General features: G+C 46.0%; 1 protein-coding gene across 1 annotated transcript; it reads right to left on the bottom strand.

Moving 5' to 3' along the window:
- Window positions 1–666: 666 nt before the first annotated feature.
- cuzd1.1 (CUB and zona pellucida-like domains 1, tandem duplicate 1) lies at window positions 667–8,366 on the bottom strand. The gene has a single exon (XM_042708298.1). The coding sequence runs from the start codon at window positions 7,187–7,189 to the stop codon at window positions 1,955–1,957; it is 5,235 nt and encodes a 1,744-aa protein (XP_042564232.1). The 5' UTR covers window positions 7,190–8,366; the 3' UTR covers window positions 667–1,954.
- Window positions 8,367–13,215: the final 4,849 nt, after the last annotated feature.

Genomic DNA, 13,215 nt, shown 5'->3' with positions numbered 1-13,215 from the left:
GAACATAATAATTCTATGACCTGAAACGAATGGAAGACAGGAATGGTATTATTAGTCTATTGGATGACCGCTGTCGACGTTAGCATACTCAGGTCGGTTGCAAGTGCTAGCCAAAATTAGGCTACTACCTACTAGTGCCATGAAACGCATATTTTGCTTAATGGAGCAAAGCTAACTAAATGACAAAAACGCTGTCTGAACTACTAATGGAAAGGGACAAATACTGTACTTACCAACACATGCTTGCGCAGATTTGAAGATGAATTTGTATAAGCAGAAAGTTCTGACTGACGGATTAGGCACAGTTTACACAGCATATAGCTGTTGCCTCTTTTACGTTGGAAGGCAAACTGCTTGCTGAGATGTGGCCACGGGTTTTCTTCATCTTCTTTAATTTCAACTGGCGGAAAGTTCGGTGCTTCAGCTTGTTGGTGGTCCGCAGCTTGTTGGTAGTCCGCACTATCATCTTCCTCCATATCTATCTCTCGTGACTCGGCACCGTACTGGCGCCTTGCATCGACTCCATCATCCACTCTATGCAGCATCCACCACTGCAGTGAGCATTGTGGTGCGCGATTCCTGCCTTGAACTATGTTTTTTTTTTTACTCAGTAACGGATGTAATTTCCAATGTAGTGTAACAGGTGGAACTAACCATAGGAAAAAGTTAGATTAAATGTATTATTTAATTAGTTTAGAACAATTATTTCACACTGAAACACTTCCCACCCTGCTCATGACAATACTCTAACAGACACACTGTCCTACTCACCGGTGAGTTCGTCTAACTAAAAAAAAGGCACAATAACCAGAACACAAAATACCAATGCCCCGTGCCAACATACACTGAATCCACTGTGTTAATAACTAAATTAAATGCAAAGACATACAATTACATCATTCAAACCCATAACAGAAGATCGTTTTGCACAATAAACATATTTCACAATCAAAGTCCAATGTTTTCCACATTCAGTATGATGTTCACTGCAGTTCACTGTTTTGCACGTTCAGTTCAAAATGGTCGAGCCACGGTCCTCAAAGTGTATTGAACTGTTCCCAAATCGGACATTACCGTCCCGGACACTTTGCTGCTCGTTGACAATATGGAGTCACATGTGGCAGGGTAATACTCACGCAACCACACCGTCTGTCAGTGGCGTGGGAGAGGGAGAGAGAGAGGGCAAGTGAGCTGCGGGCACATCAAGGGCTGTAGTGGCGAAACGGCTAGCTGTCCAAGTTCCCTGGCCTGGTGAAGTCTCCGACGTTGGCGACGAGCTTGTTTCTAAATGTTTAACACTTCACTAACTAGCGAGGACATTCCGCCTCACACTACAACGTGCTATACTTTTTGACAGCGACACCGGGTGATCTTCAGTGCTGGTGGTGTAGACTCCTTCTTCACTCCAACCGTAATTATTCCGTAACACGGACACTAACAAACTTAATAAACTTAGAGCTAAACTTACAATTAACTGACTTATATTGCTGTTATTCACTCACAATAACGTGGGAGCTCTACGGGCGCCGCCATCTTCTCTCTCGTCATTCTCCGTCTGCCGCTTGTCCCGCCCCCTCCTCTCTCTCCATTAGCCAGTGCACCACCTTTCCAGGCACTGATTGGCTGAACCTACGGCCAAGTTCTGTGGTGCTATATGTTGTGGAACTTATGATTGACGTCCCAACGTAATCGCAGGGGCGGCATACAGAAATATGTCCACACTCTGGGTGTACCCCTACATTCCCCCCTTTCAAACCCTGCCACATCACAGACCTCTCCACAAGTTGGGGTCCCTTGGTAGTCCATGAGAGTCCAAGAGTCCATGCTCTCTTTTTTTTGTTTTTTTACAACAATAACAGAAGTACACACATAACTTTCAGCATATAAACACAACTTCAACATCACACACATTACATGAAATCATTACCCATACACAAAACAAACATTTGAACACTCATTTGGGTACAAAATCTTTAAACCTGCTAGGGAGCTGACCTCTGGTGCTTCTCTGGGGTCTGGCGGGCCTCTGAATAGCCTCACTATCATCCCCAGATATATCTGCTTCGTCTGACTGTACGCCTCCATGTGACCTGCCCTCCCCAGTGCTTGGAATCCCACCCTGTTCGCTCTGCCTACTCCTAACTTCCTCCCCATCAGTGTCAGCGGTGTCGTCTTGGGAGCTATGATGGGAGTATGTATTGCAAGCGTGTCGTGTGTGGGGATAGCTACGGGGAATACACACTAAGTCATAGGCATCAGACTCTGAATCATGGGATGTGGGTCTACGCTCTCGTGTGGGGTTGGCTGGTATAGGGGTCTCAAAGACACAGGGTTTCATTTGATCCCTATGTACCACCTTGGTAGGGCCACCAGCCTCAGGCTTGACAGTATACACAGGCATGTCTGGATGGTTCTGTGCGATGACAAGATAGGGGTCTGGTTCCCACTTGTCCTGGATCTTATTCCTGCCACGTGGTTTATGGTTCCTCAGCAGAACTCTGTCTCCAGGCCGGATAAGTGCGCCACGTGCCCGCCGATCATACAGCCTTTTGCGTCGCTTGGAGGCATCTTGCGTCGCTGCCCTTGCTGCATCCGCCGCCATTTTCAGTCTCTGATGATGATTTAACACCCAGTCATCCAGATTCTCTGCCCCACTGTCGTCGAAATCCATTCCCCCAAGAATATCTCTGGGCAGTCGCGCGTCTCTTCCAAAAAGCAAATAAAACGGAGAGTAACCTGTAGATGAATGAACGTGGCTATTGTAGGCCATCACCAATTCAGGCAAGTGCTCCTTCCAGTTTCTCTTCTTGTTAGCTGGGAGAGACCGCAGCATGTCGTGCATAGTGCGATTGAATCTTTCGCACTGAGCGTTTCCCTGCGGATGGTAGGGCGTTGTTCTGCTTTTGGCAATGCCATATATATGACACAACTCCTTTATCACGCCAGCCTCGAAATTGCGACCTTGGTCGCTATGAAGTCGGGCGGGGCACCCATAGCAGGCGAACCAATGTTTGACTAGAGCAGCGGCTGTGGTCCGAGCTGTCTGGTCTTTGGTGGGCACGGCCACGGTAAATCGTGTGAACATATCCGTGAGGACTAGGACGTTTTCATATCCACCAGCAGATGGCTCTAGCAAGGTGTAGTCCATGGCCAGGACCTCTAAAGGAACCGTAACATTGCTGCAGACCATTGAGGCCTGTGTCTTCGGGAATACGTCTTTAGCTAGGATGCACCTTTTGCACTTCTGCACCCATACCTGGACGTCCTTGGACATTGAAGACCAATAGTAGCCCCTCTTCAACTTGGCCAAAGTACCCTTCACACTAAAGTGACCACCATGGTCATGGTGAGACTCATAAATGGGTTGCTGTAGCGACGTGGGCACCATCAGCTGACAGATTTTCACCCCGTCACGTGGATCTTGCAGGTCTCTGACCAGCACCCCCTGTTGGATTCTCAAACGTTCCCACTGTCCACAGACTTTCCGCTGTGACAAGCTCATGCCTTGCAACTGTTGCTTGTTAGGCCTCATACCCATCTTCACAGCTCCCAGTACGGGTCCCAGATCCTGGTCCTTCATCTGGAGTTCCCGGACCTCTTCCCAACTATAACCACAAACTCTGGTTCTTCGGGCGGCCTGCACAACCTGGACCTTTCCTGCTTCCTTCAACTGGTCTTTACGGGCAGGCCACAAGCTAGCTCTCACTTCGTCTTCTCTGATCACCAGGAAGTCTTTACCAGTGTCTTCGGTCTCTGGTTCGATGGTCACAGGTAGGCGGGATAGCACATCTGCGTTCTGGTTAGACTTCCCTGGCTTATAGTGGACCTCGAAGTTGAATTCTGCTAACTGGGCCACCCACCTCTGTTCAACGGCCCCGAGGTTAGCGGTCTCCAAATGCCGGAGAGGGTTATGATCCGTGACAACGGTGAATTTCGCATACATTAGCAAGTCGCGGAACTTCTCTGTGACGGCCCATTTCAGCGCGAGGAGCTCTAATTTAAATGCGCTATAATTCTTATCATTCCTCTCCGAACCCCGTAGGCCCCGACTTGCATATGCTATCACCCGCTCAATGCCATCCTGGCGTTGGCTTAGCACGGCTCCAAGCCCCTGGCGACTTCCATCAGTTGTGACTATGAAAGGAATTCGGTAGTCGGGGTAAGCAAGCACGGGAGGAGAAATCAAACAAGCTCTAAGCTTATCAAAAGCTATTTGACATGCTTCGCTCCATGAGAAAGACTGCTGCTGCGCTCGATTGTCCCCTTTTTTAAAGGTACCCATCAGGGCATGTAAGGGCCTAGCCACTTGTGCGAACTGGGGGACGAAGCGGCGGTAATAGGACATGAACCCTACCACCTGTCTCACATCTCTAACAGAACGGGGAGTGGGCCAATTCTCTAGGACACTGACTTTCTCCATGTCTACCTGGACCCCTGCTGCTGACACAACGTGCCCAAGGAACTTAACCTCTGGTCTAAGGAGGAAACACTTCTTCGGATTCAACTTGAGGCCATGGTTCCGGAGACGCCTAAACACCAAATCCAACCTTTCCAGGTGGCTGGTGAAGTCCTTGGAGAATACTAACACATCGTCTAAGTAGACAAGCAGAACATCGAAAGCTAAATCGCCCAGGACTGATTCCATGAGGCGTTGAAAGCTTGCTGGGGCATTGCACAGCCCAAAAGGCATACGAGTCCACTGGAACAGTCCAAAAGGCGTCGTCACTGCTGTCTTCTCCTGGTCTTTCTCCTCAACTGCCACCTGGAAATAACCTGAAGTAAGATCTAGCGAAGAAAATAAGCGTGCCTGGCCCAAAGCATCCAGGGATTCTTCCACCCTAGGGAGTGGATATGCATCTCTATGGGTCACACTATTTAACTTCCGATAGTCACAGCAGAACCGGACTGACCCGTCTTTTTTCATAACAATGACTGCCGGGGAAGCCCATGGGCTGCAACTCTCTTTCAAGATGCCTTGAGCTACAAGGTCTTGCACATGGCGCTTAACCTCTTGGAACACATGAGGTGGAATCCTACGGTGTCGTTGTTTGATGGGATGGGCATCACCCGTTGGGACTCTGTGTGTTACTGTGGTAGTGTACCCATAATCTCCATCCCCTTGGGAGAACACGTCACGATGTTTCTGGAGAAGCTGGTTCAATTCACAAATTTCAGGGGGTGAGAGCCCCTGTACGTTAGCCTGGACGGGAACAGCCAGAGATTCAGGCCATCCTCTGTCACGAGCAACCGCACCCTCTAAAGCTTGGACATGAACTTCTCCGTTGGTTTCTTCAAACATCAGGGTGTCCTTGGGTAGTACTTTCTGTGGCTTACTCAACTCTGCTACTCTCGACCTGGGGGGCAGCATAACAGGTTCGTCTCGTGTGTTGAGCAGCCTAACAGACACTTTTCCCTCTACTGCATGAGTCAGCACATTGGCAACTAACAGTCCATGAGGCATGCTGCTGGTTGGCGAAGCCTCAACTAGTACCTGACAGTGCATTTTTGGAGGGACCCTGCAGCGACCCTCAATGACTACTTCGCTGCGTGGAGGCACCATAACTGCTTGACGGCCAGCCACTCTGACATAACCCATCTGACCCCTAGGGCCCACATATTGCTCTTCCTTTGCCATCTTTACGAAGACACGGCGTAGGCTCCCCACCCCAGCCGACTGCTTGTGTCTATTCATCGTCTGGACCCCTTGCATATCATTAAACAGGCTGCGCAGATCAGCAAGGACATTCATCCCCAGTATTCCTGGAACTTCGCCAGGCCCCTTTCCACTGGTTGCATCGTCCCGCAGCACAAACACGCATTTTCCAGTCAGCCTCTTTCCGAAGCATTCAACATCAGTGTAGAGGCACCCGAGGACAGGGATGTCCAGCCCATTTGCGGCCGTTAGCTTTACCCATTTGGCTGGAGATAGCACCTTCCCCGTGAAGTGTTTCTTGAAATGGCCTTCAGACATTGTGGTGACCTCAGAGCCAGTGTCCAGCAAACAGCATGTTTTCACACCATCTATAATGACATCGACTGTGAAACAGTTGCCAAAGGCGCCCATGGGTGTGGCCCTGTGCTCGGTCACAGGTACGGATGTGGGCGTGATGGGGCCTACTCTAGCTGTACTGACTGTTCCTTCTGCCTGACCGTCATGGTCTTCACTGGTCACATCAGACACAAAAGCAGTTGCCTGACGCCGCCTTCCCTGACCTTTTCTACACTCCCGACTTATGTGTCCAGGTTCCCCACAGTTGTAGCAAATCAATTGCCCAGTCTCATCTCTCTGAGGAAGTCTTTGCTGCCTACCCTTGGCGGTGTTTCGCATTTCAGACCCCTGTACCACTCTGTAGAGCTCTTCTTGTCTTGCAGCTAATTTCTGGATGGATTCATGTAACGCCTGTAAAGACAAGGCTGGAGGTGTCTCTTCTGTAACTACACTGCTAACAGCACCACGAGTGTGGCTTTTGTCACGAGTGGCTTGAGAGGTCTCCTCTTCCTCTGACCAATCAATGGCAGCCTGCATCAGCAAATTAAATATCTGTGTTGGCTGCTCTTTTGCCTGTCTTTTCATTTCCCTTCTAAGGTTATCATCTCTGAGACCTAGCACAAACTGTTCTTTTAGCATGGAGTCAGGGTCAGAGATGCACTTGGAATCACGACGCTTCAAACGGCGAAGTTTCTCTTGAAGGTCATATCCATATGCCCGTATCCTCTCACCTGCCATTTGTTTTCTATCATAGAATTCCCTTAGCCTGATGCCCACTGGGGCCTTGTCTCCATATACCTCTCTCAGAATCTTGAGAACATTAGCAATGTCAGTCGTTTCATCTTCAACCATCAATTTCAACGTTACTTTTGCCTCCCCCTTTAAATGTTGCTTGACTAATTCAACTTTGTCTTCGTCTGGGATTTTGCATACTACAAAGTGTGATTTAAGTGCTGCAATCCATTCCTCAATACACATCTCACCTTGACTTTGAGAGCCGCTGAAGTCTGGGCATTTCCTGTCCCTTTGTATGAATACTGTGGTTGGGGTTTTCTGCTCTATGACCTGCTTTGCCAACGCCAGCGCCTCCCTCTGGTCACTTCTAGCCTGCTCCAGTAGAACCATCTGTTCCTTCACGTGTGTTGACTGCTCTGCAAATTTCTGTTGCAGCTCTTCAAATTGCTCCTTCAACACATCCATGATTACTTAGCCTGAGGACTGAGACCCTACCAAGGAATGGCACTGACTAATGACTACACAGGACTGGGATTAACAGAGGGGGTTGTGTAACTAGGTATGTATCCTGTTCGCGGACGCCAATATGTAACAGGTGGAACTAACCATAGGAAAAAGTTAGATTAAATGTATTATTTAATTAGTTTAGAACAATTATTTCACACTGAAACACTTCCCACCCTGCTCATGACAATACTCTAACAGACACACCTGTCCTACTCACCGGTGAGTTCGTCTAACTAAAAAAAAGGCACAATAACCAGAACACAAAATACCAATGCCCCGTGCCAACATACACTGAATCCACTGTGTTAATAACTAAATTAAATGCAAAGACATACAATTACATCATTCAAACCCATAACAGAAGATCGTTTTGCACAATAAACATATTTCACAATCAAAGTCCAATGTTTTCCACATTCAGTATGATGTTCACTGCAGTTCACTGTTTTGCACGTTCAGTTCAAAATGGTCGAGCCACGGTCCTCAAAGTGTATTGAACTGTTCCCAAATCGGACATTACCGTCCCGGACACTTTGCTGCTCGTTGACAATATGGAGTCACATGTGGCAGGGTAATACTCACGCAACCACACCGTCTGTCAGTGGCGTGGGAGAGGGAGAGAGAGAGGGCAAGTGAGCTGCGGGCACATCAAGGGCTGTAGTGGCGAAACGGCTAGCTGTCCAAGTTCCCTGGCCTGGTGAAGTCTCCGACGTTGGCGACGAGCTTGTTTCTAAATGTTTAACACTTCACTAACTAGCGAGGACATTCCGCCTCACACTACAACGTGCTATACTTTTTTGACAGCGACACCGGGTGATCTTCAGTGCTGGTGGTGTAGACTCCTTCTTCACTCCAACCGTAATTATTCCGTAACACGGACACTAACAAACTTAATAAACTTAGAGCTAAACTTACAATTAACTGACTTATATTGCTGTTATTCACTCACAATAACGTGGGAGCTCTACGGGCGCCGCCATCTTCTCTCTCGTCATTCTCCGTCTGCCGCTTGTCCCGCCCCCTCCTCTCTCTCCATTAGCCAGTGCACCACCTTTCCAGGCACTGATTGGCTGAACCTACGGCCAAGTTCTGTGGTGCTATATGTTGTGGAACTTATGATTGACGTCCCAACGTAATCGCAGGGGCAGCATACAGAAATATGTCCACACTCTGGGTGTACCCCTACAGTAGCGAAGTACAATACTTCAGTCAAAATCTACTTAAGTAAAAGTAAAATTACCGATTAAAAAAACTACTTAAAAATTACAAAGTACACAAAAAAACTACTCAATTACAGTAACGTGAGTAAAAGTAATTCGTTACTTTACACCTCTGGCCACGACATACAAATGAGTTAAACCAGTTATCATCATGGGCCAACCATGCTTCATCACTTTCAGTGACGTGGTACTTTTAGAACGCTTCCTAAATTGCATGTCAATCACACCTTGATTGTTTACATGTGACCGATGAGGATTGATAACATTTTTTTTCAAAGGCAAAAAATTTGTCTAAATCCACATAGGCCACCAAGCCAGAGTGGATGTGCCAGCTCAGCAGTAACACAATGACACCATATAAAACAATTATGTGCTCAGTCATATTTTCACCATTGAAATGTACAGAACACATGCCAAATTACGTACTGCATGTTGTCAATTTGGGTCAATTAAAACTTTTTCCACAAAGGCAGCATTAGGTAATGGTTTGGTGAAATGTGTATGATCATCATCATTGGATACATAACATTACTTAGTTCTCAAGGAAGTTATGTGGCATGCAAGATTGTCAAATTGTTTCTCATCTCATCTGTCTCCTGCGCGTCTCATGGCACAAAAGGCCTCCACAGATTTACTTTGTCTCTTCCTATCCGCTGCAATCCCTCGTGCCTCGTTCCATGAATTCCAACCCGCTTCTATCCACTCCTTCTCCACTGTACACCTCCGTGTGGTTTTCGGTGTTCCTCTCCTCCTCTTCCCTTCTGGTTCCCAAGTCATCGTGTTATTATGGTTGTCTCGATCCTGTCTGAGTATGTGTCCGATCATCTTCCATCTCCGCCATCTCACCTCTGCGCTCAGAGCAGCGTCATATCATCTTCAAAGTTTAAATCATCAAGTTTAAACTTTCCATCTGATGCCATTCTTGCCGCTGCCAACCGCTCTTCTCATAACCCAGTTCATTACAATCAAAAATAAGAATCCTGACGTGTTGCATCCCTGCTTGACTCCGGTCTTGATGGTGAAAAACCTTGATCGCCGACTGGTCAAGCCATCGCAGAAAAGCTTTACCATCCTCACGATCTTCTTTGGTATCCCGCACTTTCTTCTTATTATCCACAGACTCTCACGATGGATGGAGTCGAAAGCTTTCTCAAAGTCTACAAAGCCTAGATATAATGTCGCTTGCCACTCGTTCACTTGCTCAATTAGGTTCCGTAGTATGAAGTTTTAACTTCTCGTATCGTTAGATGCAATATCTTCAATTATGTCCTCAAATTCAAAGCCATTCTCGTCATTGACAGTACTTGGATTTGCTAGTTCTTCCCTATTAAGAACTTCTTTGAAAAGTTCGCTCCATCTTCTCTGTACTTCCTCTTTGCCACTTATAAGGTTTCCATCCTTGTCTAAAACCACAACACTCCGCCTGGATCTCTCATTACATAGTGTCTTTGTTAATCCGTATAAGGTTCTCATGTGTTGGCTATCTTCTCTATTCTTGTCAGCATACTTCTTCCTAAACTGCGTCTTCACTCTTTCTGATCGAGTTCCCAGTATCGCTTCCCTCTCTTCTATAAGCCCCCACCATACGTATGTTGCGGATCCATGGTTTCTTCTTCTTCTGGGTTCTGCCAAGCACCGTTTCTGCAGCTTCTGTATTTTCCATTACATTGAATTTGCGCTCTATGTCTTCGTCTTCAACTGATCCTGTCTCTTCTTCTTCTTCTAGTACTTGATACCTGTTTTTCAGGGCGATGTTAAAAACTTTACTGGTGTTTTCATTTTTCTACTTTGCGGTATCGTACCTAACTCTGTCTTTATCCTTTGGTTGGCTTCTTAGTCTTAACTGATGATCACTTCCGATGTCAGCAGACCTAAATACTCGGGTGTCTTTCACTGAATTCCTGAATCGCGTACTAATAAGGATATGGTCTATCTGGTTTCTGGTCGTCCCGTCCGGTGATCAGGGGCGGAGATCCCATTTCATTGTAGGGGGGGACAATACATGGTCAAATTTCAGAGTGTAATTCCGGGGGGGGGGGACATGAAAAAATTGCTTTCACGAGAGCTAGCATAAACTGCTAAATACCGAATTCTCTTTTAGAATTATCTAAACAGCATTAAATGTTCTAACACGAAATATCTATTCACAGACAAATAATGTCCAAAGTTCAAGAGAACTTGATGCTCAAAATAAGTTATAAAACAGCTCGTCAGGGAATCAAACTAGCAACCTTTTGATTACAATACAACTTCTCTACCTCCTGCGCCACTGTCATTCCATAGTACAATACCAGCATAGTTCATGAACCGCAGAAAAAGATGACATTAATTTAACTTAAGATAATTTAACAAATCTGGAGAGGCACTGAGATGTAGACCTACGTTTATTAACTAGCATGAACCTGCCCTGACAGGACAGTGTCCTAGACTGTCTGGCTAGCTATCTTAACTGTGTTAATTACCGGCATGCGTGTGTTATCGGCAAACGTTCACGTTGTCATGCCAAACCATTAATACACTTATGTATACTTGTGCATATCGGATTGGAACTTCGTAAATGGAGTTTAGAAAAAAAACTTCTTCTTTACATGTTCTTACTGCGTTCGAGAATGAGGTAGATCTCTTTACATATCTTGTATCATAGCGGCAGCGACAGGGGAGAGAGGAGGAAACAGCCTGCCAATCTGACCGTGTGCTACTGGGCTGATTAACTGAAACACGGAGCTGCCGGTAGCCCTGCCCGTTGGAAACAGCATGTGAACCAACCCACTTTGAGGAATAGGGGGAACATGATTTTTCAACACTTAAAAAACACATTTTTTTACGTCTATAATTAGCACCGCTTGTGTCGTCGTATTTTTATTTAAAAAAAAAAATTCAAAAAAATCTATTTTTTTTTTTTTTTCAATGATTGTTGGGGGGGACAACTTTATGGTAGGGGGGGACACGTCCCCCCCGGGATCTCCGCCTATGCCGGTGATGTCCATGTAGTCTTATGTATCTTTCTACGTGGAAATAGTGTTCCAGTTATCACTAACTCATTCATGTCACTCATTTCACAAAGTCTTTCCCCATTATCATTCCACCTTCCTAAACCACGTTTGCCCATCACTCTTTCATAGTCCCAGTTGTCCTCACCGACCTTCGCGTTCATGTCTCCATTGACTATCAGCATATCATGTGTGTTGCACTTATCCAGTACATCTTGCAGTCTTGTTTAGAACTCATTTTTTACCTGTTCATCATCGTTTTCTGTGGGTGCGTAAATGTGCACCATGGTCAGTTTAATGTGCCTGGAATGATATTGAGTTTGAAATATCCTTTCATTGATCGGGGTCCAATCCATCAGGGCTCTTGTAGCGCTCTTCGACGTTAGTATGCCTATCCCTCCTCTGTGAATGACATCTTCTCTTCCAGATTAGATTATGGTCTCTCCCCCCGGGAGCTGTAGTTTCCCTTGTCCGGTCCAATGAGCTTCGCTGATGCCCATTATATCTATGTATAACTCCTAATGAGTGCTACAATGACTTATAGCTACTTTTTAAAGGCATTATTAATGCCCTTATAGGGCCTTATAAAGGCAGGCTTTATAGAAAGTGTTACCGACACACAGATAAATGATCACATATTATAACCATTTATAATGAACTGATATAATGTATCATAACGGTGGTTATGAATCATTGTGAAGACATTATACATAGTTATAATGATTGCTACAATGACTTATAGCTACTTTATAAGTCATTATTAAGGCCCTTATAATGTAGGGCGCTATAAAGGCAGGCTTCATAGCAAGTGTTACCAAACAAAACTTACCTGAATACATTTGTTATCTCAATAAGAAAACTCACAAACGTACCACATATCCAGATACCCCCCCCACACACACAGACAGACAGACACACACACAAACACACACTGCAGTATCTCAGAAAGGCACATGGATTACACAAGTAAACAGGGGCGGACTGGCCATCGGGGATACCGGGGGAATCCCCGATGGGCCGACGAGGTTGGGATGGTCCAAAAGCCGGCCCACGTCTATAATCAACCGGCCCTCCCACTTTCACCGCCGGCACTTACAACTATTTGCCATAGTTCTCAGAACACGTATAAGTTCCTCTATTGACAAGATTCTGAAAATCACTGACTGATTTTTATACTCCTCCTCGCGATCTGTATTCACACTCATGGTGCCTATTTTTCGAAAATGTTCTGAAGTGTCTTCTGAAATGTGTTCCTACGGACTTCAGAAATTCAACGTAAGAAACGATCTCCACCTTATTAATGAACACCTGAAAATGGGTTCTTACACAGCCGAAGTGTTCTCAGCTGTGCGGATTGAGGATGAGGATTCTTAAATTAAACGCACCTGGATTTGCATATACGACCCGCCAGGGCACGCAACCGTAGTGACGTGTGCCGTCAGCCCTTCTTAACACGGAGCGGCCCGTGGGGCATCTGGTAGTTTTGAGGAATTGCATTTAGGAAAACTCTGGGCCATTTATGACTGTTATTTCGCGTGACAGTGACAGTGATACAAGGTAAATTGTGACGTTGACTTGGCCAATGTTAGCTTGCTTTTCACAGATGAGGTAACGTTCACTACCAACTAGCCTAGCTAACGTTAGGTAGATAAATGTCCAAAATTGAGACCGTTATGATCTGGTAAAATAAGCAAGCTGGCGCTATTGTCATCATCGAGATGATCTACTTTAACACGTTAGCCGTTGTCACTTGTTTACAATCGATGAGCAAGCT

Source organism: Clupea harengus, chromosome 7, assembly GCF_900700415.2.
Source record: "Clupea harengus chromosome 7, Ch_v2.0.2, whole genome shotgun sequence".
Classification (NCBI taxonomy): domain Eukaryota; kingdom Metazoa; phylum Chordata; class Actinopteri; order Clupeiformes; family Clupeidae; genus Clupea; species Clupea harengus.
Note: the sequence above shows the minus strand (reverse complement) of the source record. Positions and strands in the feature narration are given on the sequence as shown.

Bases quoted from the DNA above. Each gene is read 5' to 3' on its own strand.
- cuzd1.1 (XM_042708298.1), bottom strand. From the start codon at position 7,189: ATGGATGTGTTGAAGGAGCAATTTGAAGAGCTGCAACAGAAATTTGCA.